Source organism: Hippopotamus amphibius, chromosome 4 (genome assembly GCF_030028045.1).
Source record: "Hippopotamus amphibius kiboko isolate mHipAmp2 chromosome 4, mHipAmp2.hap2, whole genome shotgun sequence".
NCBI lineage: Eukaryota > Metazoa > Chordata > Mammalia > Artiodactyla > Hippopotamidae > Hippopotamus > Hippopotamus amphibius.
In genome coordinates, this window is record NC_080189.1 from 127,594,127 (window position 1) to 127,616,528 (window position 22,402).

General features: G+C 43.3%; 2 protein-coding genes across 2 annotated transcripts in view; one reads left to right on the forward strand and one right to left on the reverse strand.

The window, feature by feature from the left end:
* MCM10 (minichromosome maintenance 10 replication initiation factor) overlaps positions 1-22,402 on the forward strand; it is a 137,930-nt gene that overhangs the window by 92,236 nt on the left and 23,292 nt on the right. The window lies entirely within an intron of this gene.
* PHYH (phytanoyl-CoA 2-hydroxylase) lies at positions 320-16,101 on the reverse strand. The gene is made up of 9 exons (XM_057731625.1): positions 15,965-16,101; positions 12,163-12,221; positions 11,053-11,163; positions 9,487-9,655; positions 8,693-8,774; positions 7,093-7,274; positions 4,767-4,916; positions 1,662-1,793; positions 320-719 (listed from the first exon to the last, which is right to left on the reverse strand). The coding sequence occupies exons 1-9, from the start codon at positions 16,037-16,039 to the stop codon at positions 666-668; spliced, it is 1,014 nt and encodes a 337-aa protein (XP_057587608.1). The 5' UTR covers positions 16,040-16,101; the 3' UTR covers positions 320-665.

Genomic DNA, 22,402 nt, shown 5'->3' on the forward strand with positions numbered 1-22,402 from the left:
AGTCAAAAGTATCTAAAAATTTCTTTCCTTGAAAGAAGTTAGGTTTCATTCATAAATGCTGAAGGTTTTCAGCTGCCCTGCCCAATAAGAATTGGCAGAGAAAGTTACCCTGGTCGTCTTTCTTTAGAGAAAAAGACTTGGAAAGATCCAGTCTTTTTTAAGGAGGGTGGTTGGGCTGGAGAGGCCGTGGAAGGAACCCTGTGTCAGAACATGAGTTTCCACCCTTATTTTTACTCCCTGATGCCCTTCTTAGGGCCTCCACTAACTGTGCCTCTAATATTCATTGTTCCCGATTTGAAAAGAAATCTCTCAACATAAATTGGGAGGTAGTTGGTTTTGCGTTTCAAAGCATTAATCTCTGCTTGGGTAAAGAGCTAATTGAATGAAACTGATCTAACACACTTCAATTATGCATCACCTTTATTAGTTGCAACTCCAAGTTTTCCTTAAAACAGTAATATTTCACTTTTACTGTTTTTACATCCTTTAAAGCCACCCCACCATACTGCAAAATTACCCGTATGCAGTTAAGTACCAGATCTGTGCAGTTTGATTTTGTTAACAAGTGAATAGAAAAGAGTCTATCATCTCATTGTGAAAATGTTTTCCTCTGACACCTTGTTCCATCTTGGTTTACTTGAAAAGAGTTCGAGCAAAGGGCTACTTCAAAGGTTGATTCTTTCTCCTTTCACAACACGCGCTCGAAATTTCCAAATATCCTGGAAATAATACCAAACACAATGAATTTATGGGACACTTCAGTTTACCTGCTCACCATAAGACAAAGATTTCTAACATCTTCAAATGGTTAAATTTTAAAAAACCCTACACAGTAGTCATAACAGTAAATAAACCACATTCTGAGACTCCAGTTAATTTACTTGCGAACATTTAATCATGTTTCATAAGCCAAGACAGTGAGTCCCCACACTGTCAGTCTTGCTCTACTTGGCATTCGTGCGGATTATGGGCTGTTAAGTTTGGTCACAATACAAATAGCTTAGTACTCAAGCTCCTTGGTGATGTTCGCCTGCTCCATTCAGAGTGAACTACTCCTGATTAGATCATTATCAAGAAAATGATGTCCTGGGCTACTGGTTTGGGTTTTTTTCTTCTTTGTTCCTAATAAAACAATACAGGTGAAGTGTATTCATTAGGAAAGCCTATGAAATACTGTCTTATGCCTGCTGTGAGAAGCACCAGTGATCTGTCACCTCTGCTACATGCAGGCTCTCAAACTCTGGATGCAAACTGACCGAAACAGACACTTGCTTGAGCATTGCTTTCTGGGAGTCTTACGGGAATTCCAAATGCATACATAACTTTCTTCTTTACAAATAAAGGAGGCCTATGATTGACAGCCCAAACCTTTAACACCTGTGTGTTCAGACGGTAGCCTTGTCCTTCATTTCCTCTCCTCTGAATCTGATGGCCTGCATACCACAGGACAGCCCAAAGACTTACAGAAGTCAGGTCCCCTACACTGGGGAAGCAAGTAGTACAAACAAACTCCACTGTCATTCTTAAAAGGGCTCAGCACTGTTTCTGAAATGAGCTCTAAACCCAAGCACTTTATACTTTCAAGTCAGGTATGAGAATTATTATGCATCTGAAGAAAGAAAAAACCAAGATTTTTACCTTGTCATTTCATACAAACATACCTTCAGGCTGATGTCTTTCACTTGACGGATTTTACTGGCCATCCCTAAAATTTCCTTTTCAATGTTTTCTTGACTGGTGCCCTTCACATCGATGTAGTGGCAGTTGGCATCTGCGAAATGGCAAGAAATTGCCTGTGCAAAGTTTTAGGAAAAAACAAAAACAAACAAAAAAACACCCTGTTAACACCACCAACCAAGCAAGAAGGCTTCTTTTAGAAATCACTGATATTTGATTTCTAGATTGAATGCTTTCCCACGTGTCCTAAATCAGTCTTTTGATGACTCAGCTACTTTTTTTCCCCCAGCTAAAGGCTAACTGAGAAATTACAGGGAATTTCCTGGTGGTGCAGTGCTAAGAATCTGCCTGCCAATGCAGGGCACACGGGTTCAATCCCTGGTCCGGGAAGATCCCACATGCCGAGGAGCAACTAAGCCCATGCTGTACAACTACTGAGCCTGTGCTCTAGAGCCTGCGAGCCACAACTACTGAGCCCACGTGCCACAACTACTGAAGTCCGGGTGCCTGGAGCCCATGCTCCGTAACAAGAGAAGTCACTGCAATGAGAAGCCCATGCACCGCAACGAAGAGTAGCCCCTGCTCGCCACAACTCGAGAAAGCCTGCATGCAGCAATGAAGACCCAGTGCAGCCAAATAAATAAAATAAATGGTTTAAAAAAAGAGTGAAAGAAATTACAAGATGTTTTTAACTAGCTGTGGTATTTATTTTCCAAAGGTATATATGGGGCAGGGAACAGAATTATGTAAGTAAGAAGTCTTAAACTTTTTAGCATTTGATTTTTCTAATGAGTAGATATTGTCAAGTCCTACAAAGGAATGTATTGCAGGCTTTTTCATCACCTTCTCAGTTATAAAAGTTACTCAGTCGAGTTTGTAATGAGTTGGTATTTCAATGGCCATAGATTATGGGGGAGGAAAACTGAAAAGACCTTGCAAAGGAAAATAATATGCAGACACCCCTCTTGAATCAAAAGGACATTTAAAGTTTGATAGCAGTCATATACAATACCCATCTTGTTTCCTTTTGAAGGTAAGATGGAAGTTACTTGGTTCTCCCCATTCTTAAAAGAGGTATACACAGATCTAACTTTCAAGGCAGTAATTAAAACTCACCTTCCTTGTCACAATTTAGTTATCTTAGGGTGACTGCACCCATCAGAAGAGCTTCCTACTTTGCCCCAAATATCAAATTTCTAGGCAACTGAGTCACAAACTTTATTTCCTATGGAAGTCCCAGTGCCATCCCAAGCCAATCTGGAGCCTGAGGCAAAAAGGGGAAAAATGTACACTCCTGCCTATATGCTTTTATATATATATATATACTATATACTTTTAATATATTTATACTTAATATATAATAGATATATATTTTATATACATATTTGTTTTTTCTGGCCATGCCTCACAGCATGTGGAATCTTAGTTCCCCAACCAGGGATCAAACCCACACCCCCTGCACTGGCAGCACGGAGACTTAATCACTGGACCACCAGGGAAGTCCCCTACATATATTTTTTAATGGTTAGTATTTTCCCAAACATTAAAGTAGTATAAAAATATTGAAAAATTACAAAGTCAGTATATTAAAACTCACATTATTTCCAGTGTACTGCCTGTACACCCCGTTTGCACAGTTCTGAGTGTCATGGTAGTGGAGGATCTGATCTCATCTTTATTTAAAATTTTGGCATTGTGCTCACCATGGACTGTTTGGCATTAACTTTGATTTTTTAAAAATACTACTGCATTAAAGTATTATTTCACTGGATTGCTGAATGTTTTTGGTGCCCCTGAGTGCCTTCTCGCCTTCTCGTGCTCATCCCGGTCCTGTTGAGCCTGATGGATGTTTTGAATGAATGGAAGGTGAAGTCTGACAACTAACCCTCAGCCTCAGGGAGCTAAGAGGGCTGGTGTGACAAACTGGAAAGCTTCACTCGGCCCCAGAGGAGCCCCTAGTATTTAGTACCAACAGCTACGTCATCACGGGAAAATGTGAGGCCATGGTATTGTCAGATCTGCTGCATTTTAGAGAAGCAAGAAATCTGCGAATTTATGAGAAATTCTGTCAATTTTTAATGTAAGCAATGAAATCATAAAGTTGAAAACACTCTTGAGTATAGCACAGGGAGCTCAGCTTGGTGCTCTGTGGTGACCTAGGTGGGTGGGATGGGGGTCGGGGGGAGGGAGGTCCAAGAGCGAGGGGTTATATGTATACATACGGCTGATTCACTTCGTTGTACAGCAGAAACTAACACTACATTGTAAAGCAACTATACCCCATTAAAAATAACTTTTTAAAAAACCACAAAAACGAAAACCACTCTGAGGCTAAAGGGTGAAAAACATGGCTGCCTGCCATATCTGATTTCTGGGCGGCCAATTCAGACCTTCCTTTTCAATCTGAAATAATATTTTCCCCAATAGTAATATTACAAATGTTCCTCTTATATGAGCTGAATACATTCCAAATGTTATTATGTGGTATGTCTGCCATTGCTTTTTTAAAAATAAATAAATTTATTTATGTATTTATTAGCTGCGTTGGGCCTTAGTTGCTGCACACAGGCTTCTGTAGTTGTGGTGAGTGGGGGCTACTCTTTGTTGCAGTGCACAGGCTTCTCATTGTGGTGGCTTCTCTTGTTGAGGAGCATGGGCTCTAGGCATGTGAGCTTCAGTAGCTGTGACACTTGGGCTCAGTAGCTGTGGCTCACGGGCTTAGTGTACCTCGGAGGCATGTGGGATCTTCCTGGACCAGGGATCGAACCTGTGTCCCCTGCACTGGCAGGCGGATTCTTAACCACTGCGCCACCAGGGAAGTCCTGCCATTGCTTTTGGCTCTGAAAACACAGGCTCTTGCTCTGAAGCAATTCCATGAATGTTCCATTTGGCTTGGATCCTGAGGGCACCTGGCTTCTTACTGCTGTGAGCAAGAAAGCATGAGGGAGGCAAACATGTTTCCTGGTAAATAAAATAGACTAAAGGGCAGTTTAGTTAGAAGTCACAAGTCCTTTAACTTTTAATATCTTGTGACATTTTTGTTTCTAATGCATCCATTTTTTGGAAAGAGCTGTGATGTGAGTGCATACCTTCCGGAATCCTTGACTTTTGTTCCGACCAGATCCGTGGATGAGCAAAGGATGAAAGAACACGGTGTCTCCCTTCTCCATCAGGAGGTGCACCCGGGCGTCATTTTTGTCATAGTCCTGGATTCCATGGAACATGATGTTAACCCCTCCCTAAAACACGAGAGAAGCCAAGTCCGGATGTGAGGAGGCCAGTAATTAAAACCCTTGTCAATGACTCATCAGGAAACATAAAGCTTCTCTAAGTTCTTCCAAGAGAAAGAGATAAATAAATTAGATTAAAGAAAAAATTCAAACAACTTATACCAAAGCTTCTCAGATGACTGGTTTTAGAAAGCCACATGTTAATGTTAAAATCATGGATTTTTTAGACCAGATGAAAAATTTGGAATTTCCACCTACCCTTCATTACTGAATTATAAATGAAGATCTAGATCAGCTTTTCATTTTGTGGTAACACAGGAGACCACCTTTCCAGGTGAACCCATAATCGTTCTTTCCCAGCATTGTGGAATTTTACATAAATCATTCTTCTATTACTCAGGAATATCTGTGAGAAGCTAACTATTCTCCCAAACTAGGGGAGAGAAAATACCTAGTTTTTCTGAGCTCAAAAATCACTCAAGTCCAGAATAAAGAAAGAATAGCAAATTAAAATGTTATGCTTGTTTATAACTATTTACAAAATTAGTTATTGCATTAGGTAATTGTTGTGTCTTTATGGAAGAAACTGAAACGAGAAGTGACTTGAAGTTTGCAAGCCTTTATGGGTCTTTGGAGGGCAGCATCCCATTTCCTTTCCTAAGACTATCCCAAATCCAGATTCCTTTTGAGGAAAGACTACTTCCTTGTTGCACTGTGTTGGGACTTTGACCCACAGAGCTTCTCTCCTGCTCAGAGTGCAAATGTAACCAAGGTAAGCCCATCTGACCTCTCACTGAGGCCACACTGAATCTGAGCAGAGGTTGGAAGAGACCAAACATAGGGCTCATCTGCCCACACCAGGTACCCCACCCCAACTGTTCCCACAAGCAAGGACCCCTGCTTTCCTTCCCCACTTTCCCCTGCCCCCAGAGCTGGCCAGCCTTCCCATGGATTCAGCATACCCCTACAGGCTTCCAAAACACTCCTCCCTTTGGCTTAAGTCACTGAGAACCTACTTCTGTTGCTTGCACCAACCTTTCCTAAACCTCCACTTAGTGATCAATTTCAGATTTCATATCAGAATCTAGAGTCAAATATTTCCACTTAACACTAATCCTCAGTGTAAGAATTCTAACTAATTGGCACAGAAGTCCTGAGAGCCATATTCTTGACACCCTACAGAACCACATCCAATCTGCCTGCCTTAACAGGTGCTCTTCCCATCCTGATCATCATTATGGGATTTTGAGACCTTATTGCCTTACACCTAAAATCATAAGAGTCTCCTCTCTGGTTTCTCTGCCTCTGGACTCCTACACCTGCAATACATTCTGTGCCAGACCACAAGGTTATCGTTCTTTTTATATATATAAATTTATTTATTGGTTCATTGGGTATTCGTTACTGCAAGTGGGCTCTCCAGTTGTGGTTAGCAGGCACTACTCTCCGTTGCAGTGAGCGGGCTGCTCATTGCAGTGGCTTCTCCTGTTACGGAGCACGGGCTCTAGGTGCGTGGGCTTCAGTAGTTGTGGCTCACGGGCTGTAGAGTGCAGACCAGTAATTGTTGTGCAGGGGCTTAGCTGCTCCGTGGCATGTGGGATCTTCCTGGACCAGGGATTGAACCCATGTCCCCTGCAATGGCAGGCAGATTGTTAACCGCCGCACCACCAGGAAAGTCCCTCGTTCTTGAAGAACCAATTTAATCTCCTCACTCATCGACTGCAAAGCATTTAACAGTCCTCCAGCAGCATCAGCTGAATTGATAAACTGTGGAACAGCCTCACAACCAGATACTACTTAGTCCTCTCCAGAGCCTCTCTCTGCTGGTCTCTCCAGCTGGAAGGAGATGATTCCTCTTCTTTGCCGCAACAGCAAGCAATCAGTGGGTAAGACTCAGCATTTGGCACATACATCTGGTGTTGCCATGTTTGTATCTTACCTCTGCAGTTAGGCTTTATTATCTCAGGTCTTTTATAGCTCTACTTTGGTTGGCTTTCAAGCACTTGTTGAAAGAACAAAGATGATCATTTTATCTGACATCCTTGAATTTTCCCTGATCCTCATTCTAAATCCTAGAACAGTGTTTTGCTAAGAAAGGAAATATCTTATTGGCAAAGCTCCTTCTGTCGACTGATGTGAAATCAAAACGACGAAAGATTCTGATCAAGACTCAGCCTCCCCTTACCTCCCACTGGGGATAATCGTGTGGTTTCAAGGGGCCTTTGTGTGTCCCCGGGAGCACAACCAGGCAGCCGTTGTTCCGGTCGATGTGCTCCATGGCTGTCCAGGCACAAACGATGCTGTTGCTGGGCCTGAAGGGGAAATAGTGCAGATCCTGGTGCAAGGGGTGACGGGACGTCTTCTTGCCTGAAACAGAACCTGCTGTTAAACTAGATAAATTCAAATCTCAGAATTCTTCTCCTGTGCCTGAAAATCCAGAACAATGACCTATCCCTGCAAAAACCAAACAGATGAAACAATGCTAAAGAAAACCAGCCTCGACAGATAAACACCAAACTGGAACATTGAATCAGCACAGTGACTCTGTCTTTTTTTTTTGGCCATTTTGCATGGCATGAGGGATCTTAGTTCCCCAACCAGGGATCAAACTCGTGCCCCTTGCAGTGGAAACATGGAATCCTAAGCGCTGGACCGCCAGGGAATTCCCATCAGCACAGTAACTCTGGATCCTATAATTCTTTCTGGGTTTCTGGTAGCCAAGGACTACTTACACTATTTTCTAGCAAGCTGTACATATGTCATCATCTCTATTGTGCTTTATTCTTTTCTAACTCTGGTTGAGGCACAGAGCTTAGTATTCCCCAAAAAAGGTTGATTCATTAGAGAGTGGTCAAATCTGAGGTCCTCTGATAGTCTTCCATGTGGCTGATACAAAAATATATTATATATTCATTAACCAACTAAATAAAAGGCCTCTCAGAGGTTTCCCCACCAAACTAGAGGCACTTGGTGTACAGTCACTGTGGAGAATCAGAGATACTAGGCCCACATTTACAGTTTTCCCTGGTTTTGCCCTCTGAACGTGGTTCCCCCAGGCCACTGGGTCCCCGCCGGCAAGACATCCAGCGAGGGAAAGACGTGATGATGTTAAGCTACAGGCGTGTTGCATAAACCTCTCCTGGCCATCAGGAGGAAGACAAAGGAGAAACGGATCAAAGATCATTCGTGGCCGATTTTCTACTGCTGGTACAGCTCCATTTCTCAGTGTGGCCCAAGAGCCATCTGCATTAGCATCTCTGGGTATGGTTAATAAAATGCAGATTCCAGGGTTCTTTTTCTGAATCAGTCTCTCTAGGAGGGAGGTCTTCAAAGTTACATTTTAGCAAGCACAGGAAATTTTAAGAATAACTATGGTATGTGATTTTTAAGAACAGTTTTGACTTTGTTAGTAATAATACTGTCTTTAGATCAGGAAGGCAAAGTCCACACTCTCACACGTGGGTGAGAGTGGGTTACAGAGCTTAGAGATGTTGAATAACAGGAGCCTATGGGGTGTAGGGACAGTTGTGTTTACTAAACTGCATCTTTCAGAAGCCCGTTGTCTGAAAACCCAGCGATAACCCTATAGTTAACATCGAAATCACTATTATACTTCATTGTTGTTATGATGTAAGCTATCTTGACTTAAATAAAAGTACATATATTCACTGATGCAAAGTTTAGCAGTTGTGCACATTGCTATTAGTTAGGACATCAACCTTATGTATTTTTTATTCTTATTTTTTATCCTTTTTGCTTTTCCTTTACAAATGAGAGCTCTTTACCAGAATCTGGAGGCTTGTTTATCAGCATTGTATGCATGGCCATAATATTGGGTCCAGTGAAGCACTCCACATATTTCAGAACCTAAGGGAAAAGGGGAAAAAAAGTTCATGGGAAATCAGATGCATAGGCAAGTGTCACAAAGTACATCTTCCTATACAAGAACCCAGATGGCAATCATTTAAAACAATCAATCGATGTTTCACAACCTTGCAAACAAACCATAGAAAAGTCAGCAACTGGAAATCATTGGAAATTTACAACACTCTGAATCAAACAGGCTTTTTGGAGCCAGCTGGAAACCTAAGTGCTTCTTCTACAAGAGACATGAGTTTCTGTGCGACACCACCTGCAAAGGGCAGGAATGCCCTTCTTTCCACTAAAGCTGTTGGCAGTTGCCCAGTGAGAAGGCAGCTTCCTGCCTTCTTCACCAAAAATAATTAGCAAAATTATGAGCAGGATTTCTCAGTCTTGGCACTACTGACATTTTGGGCTGGATAATTCTTTGTTTCGGAGAAGGGGCTATTCTGTGCATTATAGCATCCCTGGGCGCCAATAGCATCATCCCTGACCTCTACCCATTAGAAGCCAACAGGACACCATCCCTCCTGCCTGACAAGCAAACATGTCTCCAGAATTGCCAAATGTCCAGCTCTGATTGAGAACCACCACTCTAGGGCTCCAGTAGAAAAGGACTAAAGTTAAAAAAAAAAAAAAAGAAGAAGAAGATTTCAGAGGCAGGCATGCAGATGGGCTGTTAGCTTAAGGAGAAAGAAAACACAAGAAGGTCTTGAACCTCAGGGAGGGTGCAGTATCTGAAGAGTTCCCCATCTTCTTGGAAATCTTGGACCTTGGTAATCATTTTCTCGCTTGGCACACGCTCTGATTTTGCAATGCTCACATCTCTCATCAGCATCAATCCCAGTGGTTTCACTTCATTTCTGCAGATTCTTTCAAACTCATCCCTAGAAAATTCAATTGGTAAATGACATCATTACCGCAGGCTGCAAGCATCTGCCTGGCCTTATTCTGTGGAAAGACTCGAAGATTTGGGGGTGGTTTCTCTGCACTAAATTGGCCTCTAGCCCCAGGCTGAATAGTTCTGATGAGAGGAGGGAGAAAATGGCCAATTCAGAAGTGCCTGCCTCCTAACTGTGAGGCTGAAATTTGCTACCAGAATTCAGATAGTCCTTAGCTTAGCAGACCAATGGGGAAATATTTGTGATTTGGCTTCATCTGAAGAAAATAGCAAACACTTCCCTAGTACTACCATGCACCAGGCCCTGTTGAAAGCATTCTCTCTCAAAGACACATGCACCCCAATGTTCATTGTAGCACTATTTACAATAGGCAGGTCATGGAAGCAACCTAAATGTCCATCAATAGATGAATGGATAAAGAAGATGTGGTACATATACACAATGGAATATTACTCAGCTGTAAAAAGGAACGAAATTGGGACATTTGTAGACAGGGATGGACCTAAAGACTGTCATACAGAGTGAAGTAAGTCAAAAAAGAAAAATAAATATTGTATATTAACACACATACGTGGAATCTAGAAAAATGGTACAGATCCACTGGTTTGCAAGGCAGAAATAGAGACACAGATGTAGAAAACAAACATATGGACACCAAGTGGGGAAAGCAGGCGGGGGTTGGGGTGGGATGAATTGGGAGACTGGGATTACCATATATACATTACTAATAAGAAAAAAAATCAAATTATACACTTTATGTGCAGTTGATGGTATGTCAATTATATCTCAATAAAAGTTCTTAAAAAAAAAAGTACTCTCTATTTTACCTATTTAGTCCTAAAAACAACTCTAGGACATAAGTACTGTTATTTTTTCCATTTTGCAGATATGCAAACAGACATGGAAAGGTTAAGTAAATTGCCTCCTACATACAGTGTTAAGTGATGGGGCTAAGGGACTGCCCTGGTGGCACAGTGGTTAAGAATCTGCCTGCCAATGCGGGGGACATGGGTTTGATCCCTGGTGCGGGAACATCCCACATTCTGTGGAGCAACTAAGCCCGTGCGCCACAACTACTAAGCCTGCGCTCTAGAACCCATGCACTGCAACCAAGAGTAGCCCCCACTCTCCACAACTAGAGAAAGCCCGCAAGCAACAACAAAGACCCAATGCAGCCAATTAATTAATTAATTCTTAAGAAAAGTGATGGGGCTAAGATTAAAGCCAGCCACTCTGGCTCCAGCCCAGGTTCTAACAAACCACTTTCTAACAAACCCAATCCCTGAAAACTATCTGAACATAGTACATGAGCTGATCTTACTCATATTCCCACTATATACATAATACATATTTCTGTTATATAACAAATAGTGTTACTGTACCTAAAGCGTTGAATATCAGCATCAGACACCACATTTTTAATGACAAGAAATCCATTTTCTTCATAAAATTTTCTCTGTTCTAGGCTTAGAACAGTATTATCCCGAGTATACCTAAAGGAGAAGAAAAAGTCTCAAATAAGTCTAATTTAAAAATCACAACCTAACAATAATGTATTATGAACCTGAGAAATATTTGTGCTCTTCCACTCAGCATTTCTATTTCTATGACTTTAAAGAAATAATCTGAAAAAATTTTTAAAGCTTTAGATCCAAAGCATTAATTACTGTCACCAAGAAGTGGAAGACTAATTAACTAATTATATTATATCCATTCAATGGGATATGACTCAAGCATTAAAAATGAGGAGCATATAATAGCATTGACAATGCCTATTAAATTAAGATATGATGACAGTGATGTAAAACCAAGAAACTGTTTGAAAAAAAAAAAAGACTGGAAAGAAATACAACAAAAAATTTTTTTAACTGTGATTGTTTTTATGTAATAGCATTATGGTTGATTTTTTAAAATTCCTTCTATTTCTCTGATTTTAAAATTTGTTCTGTAATGAATATGTATGGTTTTTCAGATGGGAAACAACTTTAATATATTTTATGTTTTTAATTGTCTAGTTCATGCATTCACAGAAGAAATCAAAGTAACAAAAATCTCAATACGTGTAGAGTGCACACACAAACTCACGTCATCCTGTCCATTCCTCTGGTTTGGAACTGTGGATCTATGAGAATATTCCATGGAGATCAGTGTCTTCCACTTCAAAGGTTATTTTAAGATAAACCAAATATGCTAGCTAATACATCAGAATAACCAAACAACAGGCTAATTTAAATGAGATATACCATGCCTGAATTTTACAAAATAAGATTATATACTTTTTTCCTCCTTTCTGAATTTCAAAATACATACAGAAAAAGTCAGGGCCTTCAAAAATTTCCACAATTGTTCTAATTAGAACACACCCTGGAAACAGATTTGTACAATGAATTTCCATCAGGCAACATGTATTTTATATCCTACTTGACACTAGGGGAAAAAAAAACCTTTATATATACCTTGTATGGTTAAAAATTAAAATTAGATCTACTTACTGGAATTGTTGAGGATGGATCCTGGCAGGAGAAACAACCCCTGAAGTGGGATGAGCTATCTAGGATGTGAATTAAGGCAAATGAAGTAAAATTTAGGAGTCAAGCTTTTCTAGAAACAATCTGCCCTGGATTGGTTTTCACACGAGAAGACCAGCCCTAAACAGTCATCAAGCACACTGATTAACACATAAGCTCTGATGCACTGCTGCTTACATTGCTTTATTTCACAATAGCCTGAGGAGGTGGCTGCAAGCCAAGAGCTTCATCATTCCTGCTGCACAGAGCAGGAACACCAGGCTCGGAGGGCTCCTAACCGGTCCAAGTTCACCCAGCAGAAAACAGCTGAGTCGAGACTTAACCCATGCTACATTCATAGTTTCCATCTATTTTTTTCCACCTGGCTATTCCTTCCACCAAACTACTGAACGAATAAAAATGGAAAGGCTCTATTCTAGAAATAAGGAGAAACACATGCTATTCAAAAGAAGCTTAGTGGGAGTCTAGTCCAAAGTAGTAGAAACAGTTTGGCTGGTCACTTTAAAAAAAAAAAGTCTACCTTTATAGAAAGTGTTTGCCAACCCTGGTTCAAGACTATGAGCTGTTGATTTAGTGGAGTGCCTCTCTGAAAAGCACTGATTCTCGAATGAGGTAGTTATGATGGGTATCAGAATCACCCGGAGAATTGTTTCAAACCCCTGCTATGGTACAAGCTCCAAGATTCTGCCTCCAGTTGAAAATTCACTCTGAGAGGACTAGTTGCCTTAGGTATAAGATTTGCAACGATACAGCCTTTTACAGGCCTCTGAATTACCTATGGTTTCTCAAAAGAAAAAAAAAAGTCTATAAACAGTGATTCCAAGAAAAATGTGATTCACACAGTTGAGTATAATTTAAATCCCTTAAAGAACTAGAATATCCTTCTAGTTTTCTTTTCTATCCAGTAATCACAGATGACCGATTTAGCATCTCACTGGTGTTTTTCTTCTCATTTTTTTCATTTTTTCTTTAGCTTAAAGAGTTACTTTCAGAATATCACTTCTCATATACATGTTATCCTTTTTGAATGATGCCTTTATGTAACTGGGACAATATAATAGTCAAGGAGATGGGAATTCCCTGGCTGTCCAGGGGTTAGGACTCGGTGCTTTCACTGCCATTGCCCAGGTTCAATCCCTGGTCTCGGAACTAAGATCCCGAAAGCTTCGTGGTGTGGCCAAAAAAAAAAAGTCAAGGAGAGAGGCAGGCTAGGAGTCAGAATTACTAGCTACTGTCTGTTTTCCCCGAGGGAGAGAGTTAACCTCTTTGTCAACTGTTCTTAGCAAAATGTGGCTGCTGGGACAGTCTAGACATCAGCCTTCCAGTCCTTTTTTCTCCTCTACCACTCCTGCATTATGGTTTTTATTTTTGTTGTTATTTTTGGAGAGATTTTTTTAATATGTGGAAATGTTTACTCTACAAAGCTAATAAATGTTTACTATATTTACTATATATAGTTAGTAAACATGAAAAAAAATGGATGCAAAAGTCTGTACCGCACAGGATGGACCTAAATATATAATTATGCAATAATGTAAATGCATAGAAAAGAAACACACCAAAACGCTTACAAATAATGATATGTGAGAAATGGAATTATGAGTCATATTAACTTTGTGTTTATCTGCATTTAAAAACACTGTGATACTTCAAAAATTATTCCTTATTTCAGAATCCACTCTTCTTAAAACCAGTTAAGGTTGGGAAGAAACCGCTGCAAAATTTCCAGTAGTTTAAGCCTAAACCACACACATATTCCCCTAAAAATCTAGGCAGAGCTGTCCAGTACCCAGAGATCTCACCACATCTAGCTATGTAAACTGAAATGAATTAAAATGAAAACTTCAGTTCCTTAACTACACTAGTCATATTTCAAGTGCTCATAGCCACATGTGGCTACCATATTGGCCAGTGCTGGTATAGAACATTTCCACCATCACAGGTATTTGTATTGGATGGTGCTCTTCTAGGAAACAGAGATGAAAGAAACAAGCCCTGACCTTGACACTGTAATAACAAAGTCCAGTTGGATCAGAATATTTTTAGGGAATTTCCTGGCGGTCCAGTGGTTAGGACTCCGTGCTTCCACTGCAGGGGGCATGGGTTCCATCCCTGGCCAGGGAACTAAAATCCCACATGCCACACAGCACGGCCAAAAAAATATTTGTTTTAATTTTAAAAGTTCTAATACACTGGACCCGGAAACCTTAATCTAGTCCCAGTTATATCTAGTCCTGGTATATTGGTGGTTCTCGCAATTGAACTTGTATCATAAACAAGTGGAAACAGCGCTTCCTAGGTGGCGCAGTGGTTGAGAATCCGCCTGCCAATGCAGGGGACATGGGTTTGATCCCTGCTCCAGGAAGATCCCACATGCCGCAAAGCAACTAAGCCCATGTGCCACAACTATTGAGCCTGAGCTTTAGAGCCCGTGAGCCACAACTGTTGAGCCCATGTGCTGCAACTACTGAAGCCAATGCTCTGCAACAAGAGAAGCCACGGCAATGAGGATCCCATGCACTGCCACGCACTGCAGCAAAGAGTAGCCCCCCTCACAACAACTAAAAGGAAATTCTGTGCACAGCAAAAAAAAAGACCCAACACAACCAATAAAATAAGTAAATTTATATATATATAAAAAAAGAAACAAGTGGAAACGGATCACTGGGCCCCACCTCCAGGTATTTTGATACCACAGGTCTGAGATGAGCATGAGTATCTGCATTTCTACCAAGTTCCCTGGCGGGGTGCTGAGGCTGCTTGTCCCGGGACTGCACTTTGACAACCACTGCTTCCTTTAAATGACCTTGGTCAGGAGTTTTCATCTCTCCTAGCCTCAACTGTTTTCTCGCCTGTAAAATGAGATTACACAGTCACCTGGGGTTCTTTTTATCGGTTTGGGGACAGGATTTTGAATTTACAACGGTTCTGATATATCAAGGCTTGGAACTCAGCCTGGAGAGCACCAGTGAAAGCAAAAAGAGACAACCAGTAAAGTCGTCTTAGGAGAGATTTCAGGATCCTGAACACAGCAGAACAGAGGCTATTCAGGTCACTTAAGGAAAAGAAAGAAAAAAATCCCAGGCCCAGTTTTCTGCAGAGCTTCCCAAAGTTCGCCCAGAATGAAAACACTTAATCTGAGCAGGCAAAACAGTTCTATGAAGCAACTTGATTGGTGGCACGGTGACATCGCTCTGGATTCAACACCAGTAAACAAACACGCATTCTCTCGGGGATTAACTTCTGAAGGCCTGACCAGGAGCGGACAGGACAGGACACCCAGGCCTTCTTCTCCAGGATAGTGTGAGCTACACGGGTCTCCCCTGGAGAAGGAAGAGCTGGGGGACGGCTCCACCGGGTAGCTCTGCGCCCCCCGCCCCCGTTTACCGTCTCGGTCTCTGGCAGCCGGGGCGACCAGGCGCGGCCAAGTGCATTAGGTGACAAGGCAGCGGAGAGCAGGCCCGCTTGGTAATTTCCCACCCTTCCCTCCCAAAGCCGGGGAACAGAGGCCCTGAGCGGGCCCGGAAGGCTACAGCGACGGCACGCCAGTCGCTGGGGCTCACAGTCCCGCGCCGACCGGGCGGGCCGGTCCCCTCTGGGGCCTTGGGGACCACCGGCTCCTGGGGACGCACCTCCCCCCCCCCCCCGCACCCAGCGCCCGGAAGAGACATGACCATCAGGGGCACACAGGCGGCGCGGCGGCTGTGCGAGGAGGCCTGAAAGCCGCCAACCCTTCCAGCTCGAGCCCCGCGCACCCAAAGGATACGACGGCCCCGGCCGAGCGGCCGCCGAGGTGTCGCAGCAAGACCCGTAAGCGGGCGGAGGCGCGACGCTGCTCCATGGCCTAGCGGAGGCGGAACGCCCAGCGGCCGGCCTCCGCCGAGCTTTACTCCGCGGGTGGCCCCGCCTCCGCGCGGCGGGAGGGGCTTGGGGCGGACCCGGGCCAGCGCTGGCCGCGGGGCTCGGGGAGGCGCCCGCTCCCGGGCAGCCCAGGCCGCTGCGCGCAGATCCACGCGCCCCTCCCTTCCCGCGCGTCTTGCTTCTAGAAGACCCCAAAGAGCATCTCTGTCACACAGCAGGAAACTAGTCCCTAAGGGCGCAGGCGCTGTTCCGATCGCTCAAGAAGAAATGGAGCCAGAAGATAACACGTGCTTAAGGGCATAGTTCCACTTGTTCCATATGACTGATGTTTCCACTAAGCTGCTGAAGGAATAAAAATTCAAATCTTCAGCCCTACAAGTAACAGGTGCTTTCCAAAAGAGACGCTTAATTTAGTGGGAATCCAGGCCGAAGTATTAGGAAGAGTTTGGTCATTTAAAAAAAAAAATGTAGGAAATAAGTGATCCTATGAAATGTCTAAGCCACGGTCTAGTTTTTTTGGGGGTGTGTGTGTGTGTGTGTGTGTGTGTGTGTGTGTGTATTTTGGCCCTGCCACGTGGCATGCAAGATCTTAATTCCCCGACCAGGGATGGAATTCATGGGCCCTGTGTGAGAAATAAATGCACTTGTCTGATTACCAAAGCAAGGACATGGAAGCCCAGAGTACAGCAAAGCGTGACTTTAATAACAGTCTTGCAAGAGTGAGTGTCTGCCAGACGGGCAGGCACACACCTGAGGATTGCAGTTAGCGTTTTATCCGCTAGTTGGCAAATCCCTCCCCTGGGTCTTCATTGGCTGAGTACTACAGGGTTCACGGGACTTTCCCCAACGGGAGCCTACCAATGAGGTTATAATGTGTACTTTGTTACTATTGGATTGGAGGGCTTAGACTTCCCTCATGGCGCTGTGGCTGTTACCACGCCTCCCTTTGCTCTGTTACTTTTGGCACTAACTTTTGCCTTGTTACTTTCTGGTAGGAGCCTTTGGCCAGGTCCGCAAACTTCACTCCATTCTTTGGAAATGAATCGCCAGGCATCTGTTATCTCTCACAATTCCCTCTTCTTTTTGTTTATCATTTCTGATTCTTTTTCACTATTTTATTAAGCCCTTAAAGGCCTCGTTGTTGTTCAAACGTATTGAGCAAATATTGACTTTCTTTTTCATGATTTACTTTCTCATCTAAAAGTAGGAGGTTATTGGGGGTATAAGTCGTGGGCATTTGTTTGTTTATAGCTGCATCTATTAGACTCTGGGTTAACCCGCTTTTACAGGGAATAATACAACATCCTATGGCTGTTAGGACTCCTGCTACAGTGACCAGGGAAGTTACGACCAGAGCAACCATCCCCTTCCACTTGCCAAACCATCCCTCTAGCCAGTCTGTAAATGGGTCTTCAATTCCTGAATTTTCAGCTAGTTCATTAGCCAAGGTTGTCAATCCCTGTAACGCTTTAGTTGTCATGCCATCTGGGGCTGTGTTATTAGGGATGAAGGTGCAACATTTTCCTCCCAGCATGACACATACTCCCCCTTTTTCTGCTAAAATCATGCCAGGGCTATTCTATTTTTCCAAGCCATCTGACTGGTCGCATCCAGCTGGCTCACTACTCCTTGCAGTGCATCTCTAGTATAGTTAATAAATCTCTGTTGATGGTAATGAGTGTAATTAATCCAATAAACATTTTTATTAATGGTGGACCACCAAAAGAGGGCTGTCTCAAATCCTGCAGCCATCTGATTCCTGGCTTTGAATTCATTAGGAACTCCCCTAGGTGCTCCTATTGAGTCTATATACACATTAGAATCAAGTGACCCTTGTATGGACCTCTCACTTCTGTGTTGAAGTTTACCTTCAGAGTTAGAGCGAAATGCCAGGGTGAATGGAATGGCCAATTGGACCAAAGTACAGGTCCCAATCCAGCTGGATGGCAACTGGTTACACAAGCTTTTCCCTCCACAGTACCACCAAACATCCGCTCAGGGGATGTGCAGACTCGAGTAGTTACTGCCAGATTCATTGGAGACATCTAGGATACGGGTACAAGTCAGCAGTTGTCCCGCAGGAGTTGTGAAACCTTCCCCTTGCCTAGAGAGACATGAGGAGTGATTCATCGTCCCTATGGAGAAGGAGGGGCTTGTCCTTGGGTCTGACCTCTGCAAGGCAGGGAAGAGCAGAGACAAGCTCTTACAAGTCTTGTTTCCCCAAGCGTCCTTGTTCTGGTATAGGGCAAGCATACAGCTCATCCCAGTGGGTCTGTGTCCCAGTCAAGAGGGAATGGGACCACTTGCGCCTGTGGCTGTCCTGCAGCACATACATAACAATCCATTTTGTTCAAAGCTAATGCTGAAAATTTGACCCTTTCTACCCAGGCATTAGTGTCTCCATAACCTGTCTCAATTTTCTAGAGTTTGCCTTAGGTCCCTAACTTCGATTATTTTCACCTGAGATTTGTTCAGGACAGAGATACTTGTCTACCTGTGAGAGCTGCCTCTGAGCTTCTAGATTCCCACAATGTAAACTTGACAAGCATCAAACTTTACAGTTAAGAGTGTAGCTGACTTGGTTACATTAATTGTTAACCTAACGGGGTAACCATTGTAGACTGGATTTAGCCCTAGGATGAACTGGGCTCCAGAGATCATCTGATCCACCCATTTTAACCCCCATATAACCTGCCAGTATTCAGTTGTCATGTTTGGAAGTCTTCCTTAAGATATCTTTCTTAAAGTCAGCTTTAAAGGTTTCCCAGGCACTTTGTGCACCTCCCACCGTTTTTCCTCCCTCCCCTTTTTAAGTCCTTTATTAATCCCTTGACACATGTATAATGAGTCCAGCCCTTTTCTGCTGTCCTTATGGCAGTCTCGGTGGTCAGGAGCACTTGATAGGGGCCTTCCCAGCCAGGCTGGAGTCGATCTTCTTTCCAAGACTTAATCAGCACCAGGTCTCCAGGCTGGAAACAGTGAGTGAAGAACTCAAGGGGAGGAATCCTTTCAACCTGAGGGAGGACAAGGTGGAGGACACAGCCAGCACATATTCGCTTAGAAATGGATCTTTTGTTTCCATAGTGGGCAGGTCGGTTGCCCTTCCCAGGCACGGCATCCCATATAATAACTCATAGGGGGAAGTCCTAGATCCCCTTGGGGAGCCGTTCCAATTCTTAGGAGTGCTATAGGAAGACATGTAATCCAAGGTAACTTAGTTTCCAGCATTAATTTGGTTAAATGTTTCTTAAGAGTCTGATCCATTTTCTCTACTTTCCCTGAGGATGGTGGATGCCAGGGTGTATAGAAGTCCCACTGCACCTGGAGGGCCCCCATTATCCCTTGTAACACCTTTGAGGTAAAGTGACTCCCGTTATCCGAATCAATGTTTTCTATTAAACTGACCCTAGGAATCACCTGTTCCAAAAGTACCCTTATTACTGACCCTGCTGTTGCCGTCGTTAACAGGTATGCTTCCACCCATCCAGTGAGATGGTCAACAATTACTAATAAATATCTGAGTCTTCTACTCTTTGGCATCCCAGTAAAGTCAACTTGAACGCTCTGGAATGGCCTCAGCCCTCGGGGGCTTCCCCCTTCACTGATTTTCTGATAGCCTTCCTCTTTATTTTCTGAAAGACTGTACATCCTCTACAGACCTGTTCAGCAATGGTATAAATGCCCAGACACCCATAGGTTTTCAAAAGTGCATCGCACATTGCTTGAGATCCCCAGTGGCTTCCTTTATGTAATATGGTCATTAGCTCTCTCATAATTGGTTTACTGACCATCTCCCTCCCATCTGGGAGAAACCATTTCCCCTCTCCATTTGGGGAAGCTCCTAATTCTTTCATTCTCTTCATTTCTTCTTCAGTAAACTGTGGCCTTACGGTGACCACAGGTCTATCGGGGGTGAGGTTTAGGAGATTAGTCTCTCTCTCTAAGGTGACCTCTTTGGCTACTTCATCAGCAAGTCTATTGCCAACCGCCTCAAAGGAGCCCCCCCCCCCCCCGCCCCGATGGCCATTGACATGTGTTGTTGCTATCTCTATGGGCAGTAACAAATTTTCTAAAATCTCTTTAACCTGTTCTCCATGGATCAGTTCCCTTCCCTTGCTATTTATAAGACCTCTTTCTGTCCAGATTTTCCCAAAGGTATGGGCCACTGCAAAGGCATATTTAGAATCCGTATAGATGCTGCCCTCTTTATCTGCAAGCAACTTCAGAGCCTGATTAAAGGTGAACAATTCACAAGTTTGTGCAGACCATTTATTAGGCAACCTTCCCCTCTCACAGGCAGATAACTGGCGTCCTTCAGTCACTCTGGAGGACCCATCTATGAGCAGCTTAATGCCCTCATGCAGCTGCACTTCCCCCAAGTCCAGTCTGACTTTGGTTTGGTATTGAATAATATCTAGACAATTATGACCTAATTCTTCTTGACTTTTTACCTCTCCGGCACTTAAGAAGCTAGCCGGGTTGAGGTAGGTATCTGTGGTTAGTATCAAATCATCCCTTTCTAATAGTATTGCCTCATATTTTAGGATCCAAGAATCAGTTAACCAACGTCTGGCCCTTCTCTATCCCTATATTTAAACCCAATTGAATGATTAAATCTCTGCCTAAAAGATTCACCCCTGCCTTGGGAACAAATCAAAATGACCCGTTGGTTGTCTCAGTTTCAGTCCTCACAGTCATTGCTTCAGATATAGGAACTTGAAACCCTTCTCCTTTCACTGCCAAAACTAGAAGCTTCTCTGCTAAGAATTTGGTCTCTTGTGGTTTGAACATTAGGTGGGAACAGGCTGGCCCCTGTGTCAACCAGAAAGGTTGAATCCTCCTCTTTGGGCCCCACCTTCAAATTTATCAAGGGGTCCTGGTGGGGTCTAACGAAGGGGAACCCCTGACTCCCCTATTCTTCCTCATCTAAAGTGGAGGAGGTCACTTCTTTCTCTTTTTTCCAACGGGGGGCACTGTCTCTTGAAGTGACCCATTTTTTTATATTTGTAACATTTCTTTTTTCCAGAAACTTGTCCTCTTAACAGAGAGAAAAGCCAAATTCAAGTTTTGCACCAGCTTACTTTTTCACTTTCTTTTTTTTTTTTTAATTATTTTTTTGGGGGTACACCAAGTTCAATCATCTGTTTTTATACACATATCCCCGTATTCCCTCCCTTCCTTGACTCCCCCCCCTCAAGTCCCCCCCACCCTCCCCGCCCCAGTCCTTGAAGGCATCTTCCATCCTCGAGTTGGACTCCCTTTGTTATACAACAACTTCCCACTGACTATTTTACAGTTGGTAGTATATATATGTCTGTACTACTCTCCCGCTTCTTCTCAGCTTCCCCTTCACCCCCCGCCCCCTCCCATACACCAGCTTACTTTTAAAATCCATTTACTCAACTAAATTTATTCTAAACTTAGTCAATCTTGACCATGCAGAAAACTCTTTTCTCAGGGTCCACTTTCCACAAACCTTCTTATCACTTTCCATATCATTACTTTCCCATTCAAAAACAGCCACCTGTAATTCAGACCTAGTTTCTTTTCCCTAAAATGAAATTCCATTCCTCATTTCCTCATCCCGTTTCACAAACACTTTCTGTGCCTCTCTAGGATTCTTCTACCGCTTTTCCATTTTACCCTTCAAGGTTTCCTGTATACTTGTTTACCTGGCTAGGCTCAGTCAGAGGCTGGCTTTCTGATGTCCCTTGTTCCTGTTTGAAAGGTCCTATCTTCTGATTTTAAAACTGAATTTGTCAGGGATAAAATTTACTAGTGAAACTGGGTGGTGGGCCAGTGTGCTGTTTGTGAGCTTAATTCCTCTAGGAGTCACCCCAGAGTCGTTTCAGTTTCTTGACCCCTGCACAGTATGAGGACTCTGCCTCTACCAGTCCTGTAACTTTCTCAGTCGCCTGAGAAAGCTGTAACCGGCCCGGAGGAGCCTTTTTCCTTTTCTTCAGAGCAAAGCTCTCATGTAAAATTCTCAATTTCTATCCCGACAAATTCCACTGGAGCAGCTAATTTGAGGGAAACCATCAGGTCAGCAGCCTTGTATCTAACTGTTCACCATTCAGCTAAGAGCGCTCAGTTCCCTACAACTGAGCAAACCTCGGTGTTTTCAACCGAGCCCTTCCCCCAGTGGACTACCTGGGGGAATATCCAGGGGAAAGCTTCTGAAGTTTCCTCCCAATTTCCCTAGGCCTAGACTTTTTGTTTCCCAGTCTCGTCTACCAGGTGAGTGATTTAGTTCCCGAGCCCCTCCTGAGGTACTCAACCCCCTTAATGGAGGTTTCTCGAACACATCAGGACCCGCTTCATCTGTCTGGCCATTTCCCCGGCC

Excerpts from the sequence above, each read along its gene's own strand:
- PHYH (XM_057731625.1), bottom strand. The coding sequence starts at position 16,039 with ATGGAGCAGCGTCGCGCCTCCGCCCGCTTACGGGTCTTGCTGCGACAC. Across the intron at positions 4,917-7,092 it reads ACGATTATCCCCAGTGGGAG|GGAGGGGTTAACATCATGTT; the intron begins GTAAGGGGAGGC and ends CTCGTGTTTTAG. Across the intron at positions 720-1,661 it reads TGAAAGACATCAGCCTGAAG|GATATTTGGAAATTTCGAGC; the intron begins GTATGTTTGTAT and ends TATTATTTCCAG.